Raw genomic sequence first — 20,443 nt, 5'->3', positions numbered from 1 at the left:
GGAAGTTGTTCCCAGTTCCATCCTATGTTCCCACTTGGGTTTTCTTCTTTGATTCAAAAAAAGGAGTGTGAGAGCTCGGCTGGATTTAGAGCTAATGGATTAAGAGCGCTTGCGTACCTCACTTCTGCCCTGACAGATGTTCCCTGCAAATAAGATTTTAAGCTCATTAGGGTAAGCAGGCTCTAGCCAGTCAGCATCAGTGTTGTATTTATAAAGGCAGATTTTTTTTTCTGTATTCTGGGGGACAGAGGGACTTGGTTCCTGTCCCTGCTTTTTTCCCTTGTTGCAAAGACATAACATAGAATTGAATGCAGAGATCCAAAGGAAGAGGCTGTATTTTGAAGCCTTTTTGAAGGCAAACTATCTGAACGTGGCATGTAAGCATCATGAGATGCTCCTTAACTAAGAGAAGGGTGACCTTGACCACGGATGTACCCACTGGAGAGTAAAGACAGGAAATCAAATGGGTCAGAAATGCCTGTTAAGACTTTTGCATTGAGAGTCTTCAAAATGTCCCCCCTACTTGCAAGTGACCAAGCTGTTAATTTTTTCCTTCTAAAACTTCCAAACAAGATTTTGCAATTTTTTTCCTCCCTCTCAGATGATCATTCTTGATTTTTTTTTTCCTTTCTAGATAGTTTCTCAACCTGAAAATCCTAACTGCACAACAAGGGTATTTGAATTAAGTAATTCAGTAAAATAAGTTTTGCATATCTTGTTAAGACAGCATCTGAATCTGGTGGATCCAAACTGTTTATTTTCAAATTAAAATTAAAAATTGAATGAAAATTATTTTTTTCCTTTGTCTGAATGTCCTGGGATTAAATTTGAACTCCCAAAAGTGACTTGCTTACCTTTATTTCTTTTTCATTTGCCAGGGCTTAGTTCTCTTAAATGCAAGGCTTTATGGGGTAGGACTCTAAAAAGAAAAACTAAGAAATTTAAAAAATATAAACCTATATCTGAAAAAGGAAGGGAAGGGAAGGGAAGGGAAGGGAAGGGAAGGGAAGGGAAGGGAAGGGAAGGGAAGGGAAGGGAAGGGAAGGGAAGGGAAGGGAAGGGAAGGGAAGGGAAGGGAAGGGAAGGGAAGGGAAATAAAAAGCTGTTGTTTGAATCACTTCAAGGGTCAGGATGGTATAATGCTACTCTGAAAGAGAAACTAGGGAAGCCAAAGTAGGAATTGGATGAGGCAGAAGTTACTTATCTTTTCCAAGTATTTATTTGTGAAAGGTGGCATGTGGAAGCAGCAACCCTCAACCTTCCTCTTCCTCTTCCACAGGGGAAACAAACTACTCAGACTGGCCGAAATGGATTTATGTTTTTAATTTCCAGACACAGCTTTTCCCTGTAGGTGGCTCTTCTCAGTGTTGCAGGGGTTACAGACAACAGTGGCCAACTCAAATGCTGATTAGAAGTCTACAGCTTCTTTTTAGAAATTTTCACCTGCATGATCATGCGTATCTTGCCCAATTCCCAAAAATCTTTACGTGCTGCCCAGCCTATGAAACATTATCAGACTGTAAGTAGCTGCTTACAGGATTGATTCCTCAGGACTGGGCTGCAATCTGTGAGCGGAAGATCAGCAATCTCTGTTGCCCTACTGTTCAAATCTTTTTATCTTTTCAGCAAAGGCAGCAAAATTACCTTGCTTTACAGGGAAGAAGGCACTATGGGGATTCTCAGGAAGATTTTTAAAACACTATGTGCTTTCTCCAAAGGAATTTTTCACTAACACACACATTGCACTGAATGTACATGATGACATGGTCATTTCCCACAAGGCTTTTCTGGGGAGCATCAGGTAATAAATAAGCTCCTGACTCAGCTTCTGGCCAGTCATTCACTCAGGCTCTGGCTGCTTCTGTGTCTCAGCACAACGTGCAGAACCCTCCCAACACTTTCTGTATTCCCTTCTGGGCATGTATCTGATGTGTTCAAAGTGGGGAAGTGGAGCAGATTCAGGCAGCTGCTTCATCCTGGTGATGCTGATGGTCAGGATGCTGCAGCCCTCCAGAGTCAGTCAGGAAAGCTCAGGAGAGCAGGCAAAGCTCAGGAGAACAGGCAAAGCTCAGGAGAACAGGCAAACAGACTTTTAGCCCCTCTGCTGCTTCCAGTGTGACTCGAGAGGCATCTCTGTGTAACTGCTTAATATTTGTGCTGTGAAATCTCTGGTGTCTGTTTTCCCCAAAGCAGCTCCATTGCTCACACTCGGAATTTTGACAATTAACTCTTTGTGAGTTGGTGGCAGTATTCAGGAAGTTCTTCTCCTTCCCTTTGCCTTTGATCAGTCATGTTACTTTTGTTTGAATTTTTGTTCTACTTATTTTCAAACCACGCATTAACACTTCACAGGAAATAAATGTATGGTTAAAAACAGCAAAATCCTGGCTTATGGTTATGAATTATGCAGTAATTTATTATATTTAAAATAGTAAATAGTAGTAAAAAAATAGTAAAATAGTAGTAAACCAATACACATTTTATTATTTATTTATTACTAAATCAAGATCCAAGCTCATAGAAAATGTAGTTTAACAAGAAATCTGTTTTATCCTGGCTTTCATTGCTATCTGCATGTATATGCAATATTACTATTTAATGTTGCACCAGATTTATTAGCTTCTGTGAGATCTTTGATGTGCCTGTTTCCAAATACTCATGTAGCTGCATTTTTCTTATCAATACTCTTATTACCAAGTAGGTAGATATTTCTTTATACATCTGAGGCACTTCAGAAAAATCCCAATGCTTTACCTCCCAAAAATTTATAAGCAAAATACTTTATCTCATCATCAAACAACAAAAAAGAGGCTAAAATAGGTAATGCACATAAATGATTATGCCAAGTCTTAGAAATCCAAGGTTTGTATTTGTGGAAAAGAGCTCACTGAGGAATTATGGAGAACTTGAGTGATAACAACAATTTTAAAGAGCTATTTTGCTCTCAAAGAAATGCCCTTTTTCTTCTTTTGTGAGCAAATTGAATATAACCAGGGAGCTGTTCATATTGTTGGCCTAGATAGCACTAAGTAAATAAGAAATAGTCTCTTTTTATTTCAGCCTCTCCTGCAGAGCTGACACTAGTTTGGGATACAGAGCAGGTTCTCTCCTTCCTCTGCTTTTAGAGACACATAGGAAGCTTCCTTTTGTTTCCCCTGTGGAAACCTGTTGACAGTGGTAAAGAATGGGAACGCCATAGTTTGAAGGAAATGTAGTTGCAAATAATTGAAAGGAACCAGTGAGGCTATACAGAGCTTTTACTAATGGTGATGATGCAAGTGAAAGACAAAATTCATCTTGATTCTGGGCCAGTGATAAACTTCTCAGAATTGGTTTTTTTTTGTTTGTTTGTTTGGTGTTTTTTTTTTTTTTTTTTTTTTTTTTAATTCCAGCTTCTGAGTAAAGTGGTGCACTCTGATTGCATGAGGCTATAAATGTGACCCCAATGCTTTCAAAAACCTGTGTTGCAAAGACATCTGGATTTTTTAAACAGCAGAAGAACAATAAAAAAAAATCTTGAAAACAGCTAGGAAACCAGCTTCCCTCTCCAGCAAAAATACTTCATAAAGGAATTAATGAAGGAAGAAATGTAAGTAGAAAATTGAAGAGAGTAATTTTGGGGGGGTTTGCCTGCACAGGGCTGTTGCTACACTGGGGGGCAACAATTTATTTACAATCAATTTAGACAGATGCCTAAGCTTCTAAAACCACATTTAAACCAGAGTTTAAAATCAAGGAGAAGAAATACCTTTCTTTGGATGTAGCCACAACTATGACTTGGTTAAGCATGCTACAGAACACGGAAAGAATGAAAAATAAGTAAGTTTATGAAATTTTCTTGTGAAGTTTGTCACAAAACTTAGAGTAGCTTCTTATTAGAGGATGTAGAAGTTCTTGCCCACTACAGTGATGTGTGAGGTAAATCACAGGTGACCCAAAAGGGTTGAGAAGAATTGTATGATTCGGGTCAGCAGTAGTTTTGTGAGATATATTTACATTAGTCTGTTATTTTTGGAAAGTGTTGTGAGTTATTCAGAGTTTCTCTTTGCTAGGCATTCCATCAAATTTTAGGTGCTTTCTGTCTGCCCCAGCCAATGCATTCACTGCTGGTTTCAGTGGGTACGACAGTGACAGCCAAAAGATGAGAGTTAGGACAAAGAACTCTGTGAAACAGCATAAGGCTTTAAGCATAAATTCCCAGAGTTATGCAAATCTAGAAAATTAAAAGGAGAGGGATCTACTGGCCTTGGCAGCTTTTACATTAGTTCTCATGAGTGAAAGCAGGTTTGTGGTTGTGGAGCAATTTCAGAGCGAGTTCCTTTCAGGTGAGGGACTGGCAATTTCACTGCTGGCAAGGCTGCAGCACTTCCTAATGGAAGCTGGTAGTATTGATTTTGGATCAGAAGTGAGGTCCAGGAATTTGAGTTCCTGAAAAATATCCCAAGATGCTACAGAAAAGAGTGCAGCTATTCAGCCTCATCCAGCTCCCAGTAGATTTCCTTGCCTAGAGCATCTCAGGTTTTCCCTGAAAACTGAGGCAGGCACAGGATTCCCCCTGGCTTTCTCTCAGAGGGTGTCTCTAAGCACAGTGTGTGTGCACACTCACTGTCAGAGCATCCCTGCTGCCCTAAGCCTTGCTCCAGAGTGGCTCTACTGAGGCTGCCATGCCTTCCTAAGCCATTCTAATGATTGCTTCCCTCTGATACATCAATCTGTGCAGATGAACTGGTGTCACTGTCACGCTTTCTGAAAAAACCCTTTGCCCAGGATTCTTCTCCTGGGAAGCTCAGAAGCCTCAGAGAAAAAGGGAAACAATATTATCTCATTTGCTTCTCCTGTGTTTTGCTGCTTTAGAATGTCGTTGGAGATTGTTTACTTATTGGCCAATGATGGCCAAGCTCTGTTGGACTCTGAGGAGAGAGTCACGAGTTTTTCATTATTATCTTTTACCCTTCTGTCTGTATCCTGTCTCTGTTCTTTAGTATAGCATCATATCATATCATATCATATCATATCATATCATATCATATCATATCATATCATATCATTAATATCATAGCATATAACATAATATCATAGCATATAATATATCATATAATAAAATAACAAATTACTCTTCTAAGAACATGGAGTCAGATTCATCATTTCCTCCCAATGATGGGGGACCCTGAAAATACCACAAACTGCTTAGCAATGCTCTATTTCTGCCCAAGGAAATGAAATAATGTATAAAATGTTGCTCACAAGCATTGTTTCCTTCCCTGTCTTCCCCCCAAGGTGGTCAGAGCTGGTGCAGCCCATTGTTTTGAGCTGCCCAGGTGTTCAGCAGCCTTGCTGCCCATGGCGGCACCAAATGAGTCAGACAGGATAGGCTGAACAGGCTTTTTATTTGCATTCACATCCTGGCTTGTAGGAGTGGCTGAAAAAGACAATGCGCTAAGGTATAGAAAGTGGTTTAAATATATATTCTTTTAAAATTCTCATTGCAGGGCCCAGACGTGGAAGTGCAGACAGGCAGGGTGTTTTCAGGCAATGCCATCCAGCCTCCTCTGCAGCTGCAGCACTCAGGACTCACTTTGAGCTGAGATGTTTGGGGTTCTGCCATTGCTGGCCTGATCAGAAGGATCCTCTAGAACCTGCAACACTTTGTCAGGTCCTTGCTGTGAAAAATGTGTATTATATGATTAGCTTTTCACAAATAGTAAAATGAATATTATATGTGTCATGTTAGAAAGTTATGCTGTATTAGTTTTTTTAAGTAGTGTGTTAAATATAGTTTTAGGTTATATCATGATGTTCAAATAGAAACTATATATGTGAGATATTTTTTAATAAAGGAACGAGGTACTTGCACCAGATAGCAGCCACAGGACACCTAAATCTTTCAGAGAATTTATTGCTCCATTATCAGAAGAAACGAACTTCTTCCTGCCTCACTCATATATGAAGATGCCATTAGGATTCAGAGCAAGAAGCTGACACTGACCAGACAGAATCCTGTGATTGAATGGAATTTATGCATCATGTATGAGGTATATGAATATGCAACAGGTTATTGCTTTTAAGGGTTAATCCTCTGTTAACTGTGTGTCCTTTTTCAGGCTTATTTTGCCCAGAAAGAGGAACCCGGACTGTGTGTAACTCTTTGTTTCTATTGTCTCATATTGTCCTAATCTCAATTGTTCAAATATTTATTACTCTTAATTATATTGCTATTTTTATAAGCATTTTATTACAACTAAACTTTTAAAATTTCAAAACCAAGCGATTGGCGTTTTTCACACTTGCTTTCATTTTCTAGTGTGAAAAATCATCACACACAGTTTTGTCCTCATATTCAACACCACCTTTGAATTCACACCCCATTTTCCGTGGTTTATGGCAGATGGCAACTGCATCCTGTGTCTCAGCTTTCATCAAACAAGCTGTGCTCTGGTAACAGACTCCTCACACAGACTTTTCTTTTCCTTGGCTGTGCTCACAGACCTCTCTGGGCGGGCTGGATTAGCTGCTGCTCGCTGAAGAAGGGTGCTCACAGCAATATGGGACTGCTCAAGGAGATGGCCAGACCTGCTGGACATCACATCACGGATGTTTCACTGCCCTGCCACAACTCTGCAGTTGCACATCCCAAGATGAGTGTTTGATTTTTGCGCCATTGCTTCATATTGGTAATGGTGCCCCTTGTGTAGCTGCCTGGCATTGTTTGGTTCCTCAGTTACTTCCATACAATGATCCCATATCCCAATCTTGTATCAGTTCGTTCCTTTCTAACAGCAATTCTTCCCTTTTTGCTTTTTTTTTTTAATCTCATCAGTTTGCTGTTTTTTTTTTTTTTCTCCAAAAGACTTTAAAGGAAAACATGAAACACAGATTAGTTCCAAGGATAATATCCCAGGATGTCATCAGTAGCCTTCCTCAGCTCAGCACTTTGCATTCAACACTACTTCACACTGTTTCCCCCTGTGCTTGTGCTTCATTGAAGTTCTCCTAAAGTCCAAGAGAATTCTCCAGAAATTAGTCTTCTCCAGGACTAATAATTTCCATTCCAGGCTCTTCACTGAAGTCTGTTATTCAGTATCAGCAATAAAACATTTCCTTTGCCCAGGGCACCAAGCATCTCAAAAAGGGCAAACATCGACTGCCAGTTCAACGCTCACATCTGATCTTGCTTACGTGCTTGTCTTTATACAGAGTTGGAACCTCAGAAGCCTTGAGGTGAAAGTAGCAGCCCTGCACTTTCCTGAACATGGTTTCTCTGCCTTTTCCAAGGTATGTAATGTTCTAGAAGTGGAAGAATTTCCTAGATTTTTCGTAGCCATCTGCTATCATGTTTACTCTCACAACTGCAATTCAATGCACTCCTTCTTTCTGTTTTGGAGTCTCTGGGAACTGAGAGAATTTGCAACTCTTCACCTTTCCAGCCTTCCACTTGTGGAATTTCCCTTATCACTCCTACTATTTGTCCTGCCCCCACTCCTTTTAATATCATCACTGGAAAAACAACACCAATGACCTGATTGTAAACATAGCAGGACTTGGCTGAGGTTTTATCCACTTCGAATTCCCTTCATGCAGCCTGGGCTCAAGTACGATGCTGGTTTTACCACCGTAGGAGTTTCCCGGAGAGTGCCAATTTTTGCATTTAGCTCCTCATTAGATTTTACACCACGGGACGAGCACCCTTTGAAAATCCTCTTTGGGGGATCCTCCACTACTGAGACAGCCGGGGAGTCTCGACGTCTGAGCCGAGTGCTGAAACGTGCCAGTGGTGCCGCGTGGGTGCCAGCCCGGTTCCTGCGGGCGGCCCCATCCCCGCATCCATCCCCGCATCGCTCCCGCCGAGCGTTCCCGCGCCCGCCCGGCCGCCGCGCGCGGGGGCGTGGTCTGCGGGGACGGGTGGGGCTCTCTGGCCTCCCATTGGCCAGAGGGGTAGGAAGGGGCGTGGTTGGCCCCGCGGTGGGCGGGGCCGGTGCCTCGCTGGGCTCCCTGGGCTGCGGGCGGGCCCGGGCGGCGCGGTGCGCTCGGCCGGGAGCAGGTAGGGCTGGGGCGGGGCTGGCGCTTCCCCGGTGCTTTCCCGGTGATTTCCCGGTGCTTCCCTAACGCCCTCCCGGCGCTTCCCATCCTCGCTCAGCGCGTCGCGGGGGCGGGGTGGCGGCGCAGGGACCGCCGCAGCGGGCGGGCCGCGGCCGGCCTGGCTCCCCCCGTTGGGCTGCGGCGCAGGGGCCGGGGGCGGGCGCGGCCCGGGCGGTGTCACTGCCTGTCCCTGCGGAGACCCCCGGCTCAGGGGATGCGCTGTGGGAGAGCGGGGAGTGCTGGGGAGGTGGCTGGGGGCTGTGGGCGGGCAGAGCCGGCCTGGAGGGTGCGGGAGCTGAGCTCCCTGGGCTCCCGGCCTCACAAAGCGCCGGTCCGGGGGAGCTCACGGGGTGCGGAGCATCTCTCCTGTGAGGAGACACTGCGGGAGCTGGGCCCGTGCGTGCGGACAGGGAACAGACGGGATCTCGTTAGTGCATATAAATATCCCGAAGGCAGTGCCAAAGGGATGGTGCCAGGCTCTGTTCAGTGGTGCCCAGAGGATGAGGAGCAGTGTCTGCAAACTGAAACACAAGAAGTTCCACCTCAGCATGGGGAGGAATTTATTTACACTGAGGGTGGCAGAGCCCTGGCACAGCTGCCCAGGGGGCTGTGCAGTCTCCCTCCCTGCAGACATTCAGAGCCCACCTGGACACGTCCTGTGCCACCTGCTCCAGGTGACCCTGCCCTGGCAGAGGGGTTGGAATGGAGGATTTCCTGAGATCCCTTCCAACCCTGACAGTTCAGTGAATCTGTGAAAACACTGCCATGTTGGGCCCTGCACACCACCCAGACCTTGGGTTTACCCCCAGGTATATAGCATGTCTGCCACCTGTGCTGTAAATGTTCTGAAGTGTGCAGCTGCTGTATGTGCAAGAAACTTGTTCTCTGAACTTAATTTTTCTTGAGCACATCTAAGTACATGATAAGGAGTCCATTTTACATGCTTGTTGTCAAAAATAGCATCACATTTGTGACAGGTTCAGCTATCAAAGCCCAGAACAGCTGTATGTTATAGCTTGAAGTGCTTTAGCATTTGCATGTTCTTACAGCACTTGCAGGAAGGCTTTGGGCCTTAACACGAATTACAAACTAGAGTACGTGAAAAAGTTGGATCCTCTACTGTGGAACTTTTTTATATGTATCCACAGAGCTACCATGCATTCCTGTGTAATGTGAGGATATCAAGAAACCTTGTTGCTGTTCAGTTTTGCCAGCAAAAGGGTGTGTGCACCTGATCACTCTGAAGATTTTCCCCTGATATTTCTGTTTTTTCAGTTTCAGGTATAATTCAGTAGGAAGAGCATATGGCTGGCAAATAGTAAGTATGGTACTCTGTTCTGTGCTAAGCTGTGCTCAGTGGTAGTCTGGCAGTGCTGTGAATAGAAAAATTCTCTCTTTTATGTGATTTCTCTAATAGTTTCTGCTCTAAACTCTTTTACTAATACAGGAAAGTCACTGCTCTTTTGGAAGGCCTCCCATTCCACTGCACCAGGACTTTCCAGCTGAATCTTGGTGGGAAGTATGTTTTGGGTATTGTTTTGGTTTTGCTCACAGCAGAGCTCATTGTGAGGATGGCGTGGGGATGCCTTTTCAGTGCCTTTGAAATAGCTTTCAGCCTTTTCCTTTGCCTTTGCAGCTGTGTGTGGTGTCAGCTGGCTGGGAAGCTCTCACAGCTGAGCTGGCAGCCCCTGGAGGTGGCTGTGGGTGCACAAGGTGTCACCTTGACATCGTGTGTCAGTGCTGGGTGGTGACAATGCCCTGTTCCAGAGCCAGATGAAACCCTGGAGTGTGAGGGTGTGCACACTTCCATGAGGGTGTGCACGCCTCCACTGGAGATGCTGGCATGTAAATTCATTCCTTATGGAGTTGGGTCAGCATCTGCACTGTAGCCCTTGGGATTGGTGCTCCTCCCTGGCAGCATGGGTTGTTTCCCTGCCTGCTTTGCTTTGGCAGCACACAGAGGGTGTACTTGTCCCTGGCCCTGCAGAATAAAACATGCCCTGGCTGCTTGCACGGGTTGTGTTCTGTTTGATCTGCTTTCCTGTGCCATAAACACTCTTTCTTATGTTCATTTTAAAATGTCTGTGTTGGTTTCAAGTTCCAACAACTTGTGTTGCCCTACTTCACAAAATCTCACCTTTTCCTGTTACCATCTGCTCAGTCAGGTCTGGCTACTTTTCACTGTGCTCCTTTTGTTCCCTCAGTTGTAGGGCTGTGCAAAAAGCTTTTAATTTCTTTTGTGTCTTTTTCCAGCTTAAGAGGCTCAACTAATATGTCTTTTATACTCATGCATATTGCTTGTTCCTTTGTGCATTTTGTGAGAGCTCTGGGGTGCTGCCTGTGAGAAACTTGGGGATTCATGTGTCTTACAAAGCTTTGTTTTGTTTTGCCACAGCCTCTGAAGAAATATCAGATTGTAGCAGATTTATTTCACTGCTGCCCTTCAAAAGCAATTTAATTAGATATTTGCAGCTTAAAGGACTTTATAGACCTTCACACAAGAAAGCTGTCATCTTTATGATGGCTATTAAGCCATTGAAATGTAAACTCTTAACTTTTCCTGACTGTAAGAAAATACCAATTGAAATAATTAGAGATATTTTTGGCCTTGTTGAATAAAAGAACACGTAAGCCAGTGCAATTTGATAATGCTGTGGGAAAAAATAGTCCTGTCCTTCCAGTCGCCTCCTCCTTGATCTTCATGCCAGAACATGAATTTGTGCAGCTGTATAAGACTAAGGAAATAAACTAGTTGGGAGGAAAATGAGCATTTTTCATGTGCACCTTTATTTCCAACTTGAGCACAAGGTGAACAGTGTGTGATGGGCAAGAAGACGAGGCTTTAATTTATTTACTTAAAGATTAGCATCTACTAATGCTAAAATGCTTTTTATATAAGCATATAGATTGTGAGGTCCCAAGCAGTGTGACCCATTTATTTAGGGAAATACCAGACTGAATCTGCTCATATAGCTTGTTGTGTGTTACATACAAATACCAAAATAAATAGTTTAGTTTTTCATATTTACAAAATTTTCATATTTTGGGTATAAATGAAATGTAATAAAAACAAGTATTTCTTCAAGCTGCACAGCTTCTTTCTGTCAAGCAGGCTGGCTGAACAAATTCCTGAGAAAAGAGCACTGTATAGCAATCTCCACAATGAAAATGTAGGTTGTTTAGTAGAAATGTTGCTTTTACCCCAAGTGTTTAATAATGATCATTTAAGATGCAGAATTTAAATTCTTCAGCTGTGAGATGCAGCCTCTGATGATGCAATCATGTCTGTTTCTATTAAGAATAATGATATTTTTGTTATTTGTTAATGTGGTAGCCAGCTTTCCTCTGATCTCAGCCTGGGAACCACAACTAGGATATAACTTGGGCTGGTTGTTAGATTTTGTCACTCTATCACTACAATGTTTTAGTCCCATTTCTCTCTCCTAGATTGCTGGAAGGCCTGGGAAGGTGACTGGAAGCAGCAGCAGAGGGGGAAGGTTCCAGGGCTGTGGTAAGTGTGCTATTTTAAACCAGGCAGGAGCAGAGCTGGGAAGGAGCTGATATGGAACCGTGAGTCCAGGAGTGAATCACTCGGTGATGAATTGTCTGCAGCTGTGTGTGGGAAGATGAAAGAGCTGAGAATTTAAAAAGAGGAGGCAGCAGTAGCTGGCAGCTTGTTCTTACTCATGGTGAAGAGAGGGAATGTGCATGCACAGTGTGAGGGCAGGTACTTGATGCTTCAGGTTTTCATAAAGCTGTGAAACACACTAATCCATTTATCCTCTGTGTGTGTTGGCTAATAGAGCATTAATATTTTCTTTGCTGCTCAAGTGGGAAACTGGGAATAAACATGATGTTTTCCATTACATAAGTGCAAGTTTAGTGGTGGAAGTCAAAACTAGAAGTTGGCTAACCTGTACACCATACTCTGTGAGCCTTGTTCAAGTATCAGTTTGTAAGAATGTCATGGCAGTAATAGTTTGCAAATTTAAGATTTTAGTCTCATTGCACATTACATCTTACTATGATAGAGCCAATCTAAAGTATTTCCAGTGAAGTTATTTATTGATTTTTATTTTTCCTCCTGAAGTGGCTTTCTAGAAGATGACCATAGAGGATCTCCCAGAACCTTCCTTTGAAGGAGATTCCCTCATTGAAAGAGAACGATTCTTATTCCCAAACTCTGAAACATCTGTTACCTTTTCTGTTGCTGCAGCACCAATGCCTTCAGACTGTGGTATGTACTTTAAACAGAAAATGCATTTGTGATCAGCAGAGAATAAATTTGAATAATAAATTTTAAGAAAAGGTGTGAACCCTTAATTATTTCTGTCCAGAAAAAGTTTTCTTCTATTAAATGGATTATCTGTTAAATGAAATGAAAGATGAAGACCCATGCTTTTTCCATTTTTCTTATTGCATATACTAGAAATTACTTATTTTCCTTTGTACAGTTCTGTGCAAGTGTGATCAGATTTGTACTTCTTTCACATCTCAGTGTAGAACTGGATATTGTGTTAAGATGTAACTTTGGAGTAAGTAAGGGAAGTTAATCTACACCACATTTAAAACCTCTAGAGTTACACTTTTTCTTGTGCTTTAGTATGTAAATGATGTACTGGAAGAGGATATTTCTGTTGGAAGTGTGTGTTTTTGTGGTGGTAAGGACTGTAAAGTGAGTGGTAGAAAATTATACCAGTGATTATATTATATCAGAAAATTATAGCAGTGGTCAGCTGTCAGAATAATATTTGTCTTCAGTAACTGTCTTCACATGTATAAATTATAATAAAATTTCTGACAGTATATAAGGTGTTAAAATGTCACTGTAGGTAAGGAGCTTCACTGATAGCTGCAATCATAATGCCCTTGAATGTTGCAGAAGATATTAATAGCATCTGCATACTTCAAAAATCACTCCTTGCACCTCTGTGTTTCCCATGCATTGATTGGAGCAATCAGCTGTGTTCAGGAAGAATAAATACCTGTAATGTTCTGTCTTTGACAGGCTCAGCATTCTCAAGACCTGATTTAAAAGTTAGCTCAGGTTGGGAATGTAAGTGTTCCATAGGAAATGTTTCAGTACATGAATGTATCTTTACGTGGTTTAGCCCTGTTCTCATCACTTGTCTTGTCTGCTTTAAGTACTGCCATGATTTATCCCATCCTACTTTCTTATCCCTTAGATAAAGTTTCCATTTGCCTTCTTTAAGCATTGTTTTGTTGTGGTATCTTCTAATAACCCTATGATTTCACTGCTGTGTGTTCTACCTGGTTTCTGCCTACTCATTAAATAAAAAAAACCTTTTATAGGAGATTGCTGTCACTGTGTAACAGTAACATTGCTGAATGTGGTTAAAGGACGTTAAACCACAGCAGAGAGAGAGTCTCAGTCTTTACATTCAGTGCATTTATTTTCATTATTGCAGCTGGGCAGTGTGATCAATACTTGGGAAAGATAGAGGGTGAGAAAGTAATATTTTGAGGTATCTAGATGCCATTGGCATCCTTTCATGGGATTCATTGCTTTAACAGATTCTCTGTAGCATTGCTTTGCTTGCAAAGGCTACAGCTGATCGCTGTTAAGCTCTTAGGGTGGTTGTTATTAGTCCTTGATACAGTCTCAGATTTTCACCCTACCACGCTGATTGTAAGATTGATTTCTGGTAGATAATTTGGATTAGGTTTGTGGCTAGAAGTCTTCCTGGTAGAGTAAGAACTGTGAATGTTGTGCAGGATCATTAATCTTGTTGCCTAGTTGTCTGTTTACTTCATAGTTTCAGCTGTAGATCAGCTGTGGTTTATGTGGAAGGTAAGTATTAGTGGATAAATCAGTAGATGTGTGTTGATGTATTGGATGTAGGGAAGGAGCACACTTTGTGTAGTGCTGGGAGAAAAATGGTTTGGTTTTTATTTTATATGCTAGGTGCAAATAAAAATTAATGGTAAATATCAGTGAAAGTTGCCCTCCTTTTCCATTCTTGTTGAGTTAAGGTGATGGAGTTTGAGGAACTCTAAATAGCCAGGAAGAGAACTCAGTATGTGCTGTTATCTGTTAATCCAATCTAGAAGTCAGGTATGCTGTTTTTGGGGAAAGGTTGGGATGATTCACCCAGGAGTGGTTCATGCCATGTCACCCTCCCAGATGGGTGATGATGTGTGTTGCTTAACCTGTCTGTCCTGTCTGAGAGCCATGAATCTCTGATGGATGAGAACTGATTGTACATTTATCCAAAACCTGTTTAAAAGGCAGCTCCCTGATGGCTGCAAGGGGGGTAAAAGTTCAGTGCTTGCCGTGGTTCATTTGCTGATGGTAGAAGACTCTGCTTTCAGTCCCTCTCCTCATAGCCATTGCTATCTAGATTCTTTCACAGGATTTTCCAGAGCTGGAAGAAATTCCACAGATGAAAAATAGAGGATGTGTATATAGCAGCACACACACACCCCTATGAATAATGTGACAAGGTGTTTGATGCACTTACAGTTTGGATTGCCTGAAAGAACATGAGGCTTAAAATCTTTAAAAGTAGTGTTGGCTTTTTTTTTTTAGCCTGGTTTTGGTTTGGTATCTTAATTTTTGAAGGTGTTTGTCTCCTGCAGCTGCCACCAGCTGGGATTGATGCATACTGAAAATAGCAGAGGTCACAGAGTGCCTTCGTGATTAGACTGTGTTTATATTTTGGTATGTTCCATGGAAATTGTGATGGAAGAAGAAGAAGGAAGATGTTTTCTCTCTGCTGTTCTTTGCCTCTGAGATTGAAAAACTAGATGCATGTTAAATATCAAGATCTTATATAAAGACTTTTGTTTTTTAACAGAGTTTTCCTTCTTCGATCCCAATGATGCAGCATGCCAAGAAATACTCTTCGACCCCAAAACATCAGTTTCTGAATTGTTTGCCATCTTAAGGCAGTGGGTTCCACAGGTCCAGCAGAATATTGATATCATTGGGAATGAGGTGAGATGCAAATGAAGATCCTTGAGTGCTCTCAATGTTAAATACTGTGTTGACAGTGAATAAAACCAGTTACTCAGAAGCAGAATTAATCATAAATGCAGTTTCTGCCTTTTAACAAGTAGTGACTGATCATGCCTTGTATTCCACAAGTTGTCAGGTTTTATTTGGAAAAAGAGAGATGATGGATAAAATGTAGTACATTTGCATGGATGGTATAAACAATGTTTCTCTCAAGGCAATTGTGTTGAGACCCTTCACCTTGGTGTTTCAGTTTCCTACTTAGCAGTAATACCAAACTCAAACCCCAAAAATATATGAAGTTACTGTTAAAGCCTGACCTTAAAGGCAATATTTCCTAGGCACAAAATGTGTTTCTAGTATTTCTATCCCACTTTCTTATTTTTCTTCTGGATTACAGGTTTTTCTGTGGAAGTGCAGCAACAATAAATCCTACCATATTATAACTGTGGGCTTCTTTTTGTTGGGGTTGTGTGGGAGTGGGCTGGGTAATTGTTGAGAGATCAAAGAACAAGGGGAGAGGTTCATAAATAATTTTCTCATGCAGTTAATTGCTTAACTTCTTAGCATGTGAAGTATATGTTAGAAGGAGCAATATAAAGATTTTTTAATCTGTAAATAATGAAGGTTAATTATAATGCTATTTATTGCATTTATATATGTTGCTCAGTTCTGCAGTTTAGAGGCTTTTCTGGCAGGCTTCTTTGTTCCTAGCCATTGCAATGAATCCAGGAGTCAGTATATCTGCAATAACTTAGGAAATAGTAGTGATGTCAGAGATATGCCAGAGCTAAAATGTGCTTGTTTTCTGCTTGCCTGTCAGATCATTAAAAGGGGTTGCAATGTGAATGACAGAGATGGACTGACTGATATGACTCTCCTGCATTACACTTGCAAATCAGGGGCTCATGGCATTGGTGAGTAAAAAAAAAAGTCATTATAGATGTAAAAAACTAATTGACTCACATAAGCTTATCCCACTGACACTTACAGGATTTTTCCTTGCAGCAGATATTTTTTTTTCCTTTTGCTTGGTTTTCTCTGTTCTGGAGGCCATGAGCAAGGAAGGTGCAGAACTGCAGCTGTAGCCATGGGGAGCAAGCTGATTTAGTGGTATGGGTATTACACAGAGTAGTAGCAGCTTAAACAGATACTTCATGTGGCAAAGGCAGTTTCAGACTGAGGGTCAAGCTGCAAGTTTGCTATGGTTTTTACTGCAGTTTTTTTACAGCAGAACATTTAGGTGACTGGCTGTTCTTTTTGTTTTGTTTCTTTCACCCTGTTCATGTCAGAAGAGATCAAAGTTTATTGTTTGCATGATTATGGTCATAAATACTGGAAATGAGAGCACATTTAACTCTGTTAGAACACTCTTATTAACTTTTCTATGTTTTGTTACTTTTTTGTTGACCTGAGCCCACTTTTCTTCTGAGTTTGAGAAGTCTGGTATAGGTCATCTTCCCTGGTGTTGGCACGTTTTTTAACATAAACTTCAACATCAAATTGTGATGTGCAATTCTTTTTCTCCTACCAGATCCTAAAACTCCTGGGTTTGCTGGGTGACACACTACTTACATTAGAGAAAAACAGATAGTGTTATTATACACTAGAGATTTCTGCCCTTTATCATAAAGGGCAAAGATTTCTGTATCCTAATCCTAAAAAAAAAGGCATAGTAATAGTTCTGCTGTGAGCTTGAAGGGCTTAATGTATGTTTTGTTTTACACATAACCATGTATGTGTTTTTTGAGGTCAAATAAATAAATCACTAATGCATTCTTTACAAAAATGACCCTGCAGGTGATGTTGAAACTGCTGTAAAATTTGCAACCCAGCTGATTGATTTGGGTGCTGACAGCAGCTTGCGCAGCCGCTGGACAAACATGAATGCCTTGCACTATGCTGCCTACTTTGATGTTCCAGAACTCATCAGTGTTATTTTGAAAAATGCAAAGCCAAAAGGTAGGCATTGTGACCTTTGTTTCATGTAGTTGGCCATATTTTGTAGATCCTGAGCTGATATATTGTGGTCTGTTAAGTCTGGTGTTTATTTATCCATTATACATAAATAATTTCTTAATCTTTTATTCAGCCTCATTGGTTCATTTTTCTCTAAAGTTATTTTTTAGTGCTTAACTGTACTGTTTCCATTGCTGGTTTTTAAACCTGAGCTTTGTACAAGACAATAGAAATTTCAAATAGATTGGAAAGCAAACAGGTTAATCTTAAATTATTGAGAACTAAGGGAATGTTTGCAGAAAACCAAACATACAACTATTCTAGTAAAATCTTGTGGTTTTTAAGTTGCTTAAACATTGAGAAGTATGAAACATTGAAAACATTGAAATTTGGGGAGAAGGTTAAAGGAGTAGTGGGGATTTGGCAATATCATGTGGCAAACCTGTGACTGAGGCAATTTTGATGTGCTCGTTTTCCCATTTCTCAGCTATGTAGATCATCCTGTTTAAGGAGCAATTTGACTTTAGTGTTTGGCATAAATAGATGACACCTTTTGGAATGATACTGTGAAGGATTGGTAGTTGGAGACCTGTTTCTACTACTGCACATGGAAATACAGAAATGGTTCTGATCAGAACTGTTTGTTTCTAATTTGGTCAGGACAGCAAAACCAGTAAGCAACTTTATCGCTAAAATTGTACAAATGTGAATTTATCACTAAAATTGTACAAATGTGAATTTGTTCTACTAAATATCCTTCTGATTGTGCTAGTTTGCAAAAGGATTTTTTTATCTAGGGTCTCTGTCTTAGCAGTTTGAAAAGCTGGTAGGCTTTTGGAGTACCCAGGGCTTGCTTACCACATCTTGAATCTCCGTGGAGGTAATTGCTAAGCAGTGCTGTTGCTGGTGTCACTTGCTTAGGAGGTGACACGTGTGGGTGGATAACAAAAGACAAAATCAGACTGCACAGTAGTTAAGTCCACATCACATTTCAATAGCCTGGCTTCCATAATTTGCATCAGCAGACTCCTTTCAGACCTTGTTGGCATTTGGTGTTCTCCTCCTGTGCAGTTCCCACAGAAGGGGTGGAACTTTGCTCAGATTTCCAAGGAAACCATTCTGGTTACTGGGCAGTTGGCAATTCTTGGATGAGCAGCTGATATTTTTAATCTCAGGAAATATGTAAAATTGTTTGCCCTGTGACATGGAAACAAGGGATAGTCTGAATTAATAGAACAATTTTAGTTCCATACTTCATCAGCCAGTTTGCAGAGAAGGAAGAACATACGTAGCAGGTGAACATGGTTTGGATGGATCCATACTAAACTGGAGAAAAAATGGTTGTTAATACAAAAATAACTTTTCAAGACAGTGGTGTGCTGACTCTGAGACACCCATTGTGAAGCACAGGTGTTTCCTTTTGATTCACTGCTCAACTGCTTTCTTTATGACTCTGTAGTTAAAGTCTTCGTACAGATTGACTCCTCAGTTGCTACAGGAGAGAGCTAGTTTGGTCTTGGGTTTTTAGAGCTTTTAAATACAAAAATAGTATATTATTTTCCTCTAGACAGTTTGGGGGTAGTTACCAGGTAACATTTGATATTTGTCTTTCTGTCACCTCTACTATGCCCACTTAGGTTGAAGCTGTAAGAGAACTGTTCAGAAAATCTGAGCATGAAGCTTCCAAGTCTGAGGAAGTCACAGAGTCTAACTCAAAAAACCAAACCATACATCAGTTGTTTTTCAAAATAGGAATACATGCAGCTGTTGCTGGCTCAGTAACTGATGCTACTGACCACTATTTCTGCAAATTGGTTCCTGTGTATGCAGAAATGTTTGGCTATATCCCATGGAAGTTTCAATGGCTGTATGCAGCTCCTCAGCTTCTAGCTGGTTTTAAACTGGTGATGTCTTCTGACCTTTGGTACATCTGCATGAGTAGCTCTCATTAGGATTGAGGCATGTGAATGCAGCCTTTTTTCATGTTTGTGTTCAATCACAGCAATTGCAAAACTGTTAAATTCTGATTGCAAATTTGTTACCTTGGATTTTTATAAAATTGAGTCAGTTTTATTAGTATGTATGAACTTAACATGTCTATACAGACATATATAACTGCATATTTTCTATATTGTTGATGTTTTATTTTTATTTAGTGTAACTATATAAGGATGTTGATGCAGTTGGGATATACTTTGTTTATAGCATTGTGAGAAGGGCTAGTGTTTGTTTTTTGGGATGGAGACTGATACTGGAAAATATGAGAAGACTCTTCAGCCCTGAGGTGGAAAGTTTTATGTTCCTCACTGGTATTTCAAATTGGAACATGATTGCTAATACTTGTGGTGTTGTGCTTGTATATTAAATCAACTGGCATTTTTAATTAACAGTGCTATACCTAACTGACTCAAAATGACATCTCTAATGTGTAATTTAAGAGAGGAGCCTCAGATTAAACAGACATTTAAACTCCAATCTTCTAGAACAGTAATAACTTCATAGCAGATTGAAAGATATATTGGGAGCAACTGATGGAAATACATATTGTGCTAAATCACTTCCAGTCAGATGCAGTTCTCCATTTTCCAGACTATCAGTGTGAGACCCTTCAGAGTGCAATTCTTTGAAAACAAAGAAATTATAACAATCACCAGCTCTTACTTCATTCTTGGCCATTAGTAATTAAATCAGTGTAAAGCATATGTATAATCAGTTTTCCCTTGCCCTACTGCCTGCTCACAAAGGAAAACAACTGGTTGAAGATGCATCTCATTTTCATGTTTGACACACAGAAGCAATAAAATATAAATGTGTCTGAAACATTAAAAAATTAATTTACTTGCAAACCTGAAGTTAGTCACTTGTTAATCTTGGCACAGTAGATTGGGCACCCTGAGTAGCAGCAATTTTGCAGTTAAACCATCAGTATTAAAAAATGAGGGAAAGTACATGCTCATCTTCCAGGTTGGTTCGTGGTGTGCATAAACAGATGCAAATAAGGTTGATATCCATGTAGAATTACTTCTTATATGCATTTGGTACATAAATAATGGTGTGTCTGTGTAAATGCTAGCATAAACTGTAAAAATGAATGTCCTCTCAAGGAATCTGTAGGGGGAAATGTTCATGTAACAGACTTGCATACCTCACATGTGATGTTTAATTGCAGATGTGGATGCCACCTGTAGTGATTTTGATTTTGGAACAGCTTTGCATATTGCTGCATTTAACCTATGCACAGGAGCTGTCAAGTGTTTACTGGAACACGGAGCAAATCCTGCCTTTAGGGTAAGGAGTTAGGTTGTAGATTTACCAGAAGGTGAAAAAGGTACCTGGAAATACTGAACAGTCTGTCCAGGATTCTGACTAGCTAAAAGTGTGCTACATGGAATGAGAGTGCCTCAGAAAAAGATATTTGCAACTCATAGTGGT

At 40.8% G+C, this 20,443-nt stretch overlaps 1 protein-coding gene across 2 annotated transcripts in view; it reads left to right on the top strand.

Annotated features, from left to right (window-relative positions):
* The first annotated feature begins 7,963 nt into the window (after positions 1-7,963).
* Positions 7,964-20,443, top strand: part of CLIP4 (CAP-Gly domain containing linker protein family member 4) — a 31,660-nt gene continuing 19,180 nt past the window's right edge. Inside the window, exons 1-9 of one of the 2 annotated variants that reach the window (XM_064709336.1) lie at positions 7,964-8,038; positions 9,352-9,394; positions 9,524-9,595; positions 11,524-11,587; positions 12,167-12,313; positions 14,895-15,034; positions 15,876-15,969; positions 16,853-17,014; positions 20,181-20,299. In XM_064709336.1, the coding sequence (XP_064565406.1) occupies positions 12,181-12,313; positions 14,895-15,034; positions 15,876-15,969; positions 16,853-17,014; positions 20,181-20,299 (648 nt within the window). In that variant the 5' untranslated portion in view covers positions 7,964-8,038; positions 9,352-9,394; positions 9,524-9,595; positions 11,524-11,587; positions 12,167-12,180. The remainder of the gene's footprint in view (positions 8,039-9,351; positions 9,395-9,523; positions 9,596-11,523; positions 11,588-12,166; positions 12,314-14,894; positions 15,035-15,875; positions 15,970-16,852; positions 17,015-20,180; positions 20,300-20,443) is intronic. The other variant, XM_064709338.1, reaches the window with a different exon arrangement.

This window comes from Zonotrichia leucophrys, chromosome 3 (assembly GCF_028769735.1).
Source record: "Zonotrichia leucophrys gambelii isolate GWCS_2022_RI chromosome 3, RI_Zleu_2.0, whole genome shotgun sequence".
Lineage (NCBI taxonomy): Eukaryota > Metazoa > Chordata > Aves > Passeriformes > Passerellidae > Zonotrichia > Zonotrichia leucophrys.
The sequence above is the reverse complement of the archived record's forward strand: the minus strand, read 5'-3'. Positions and strand labels throughout refer to the sequence as shown.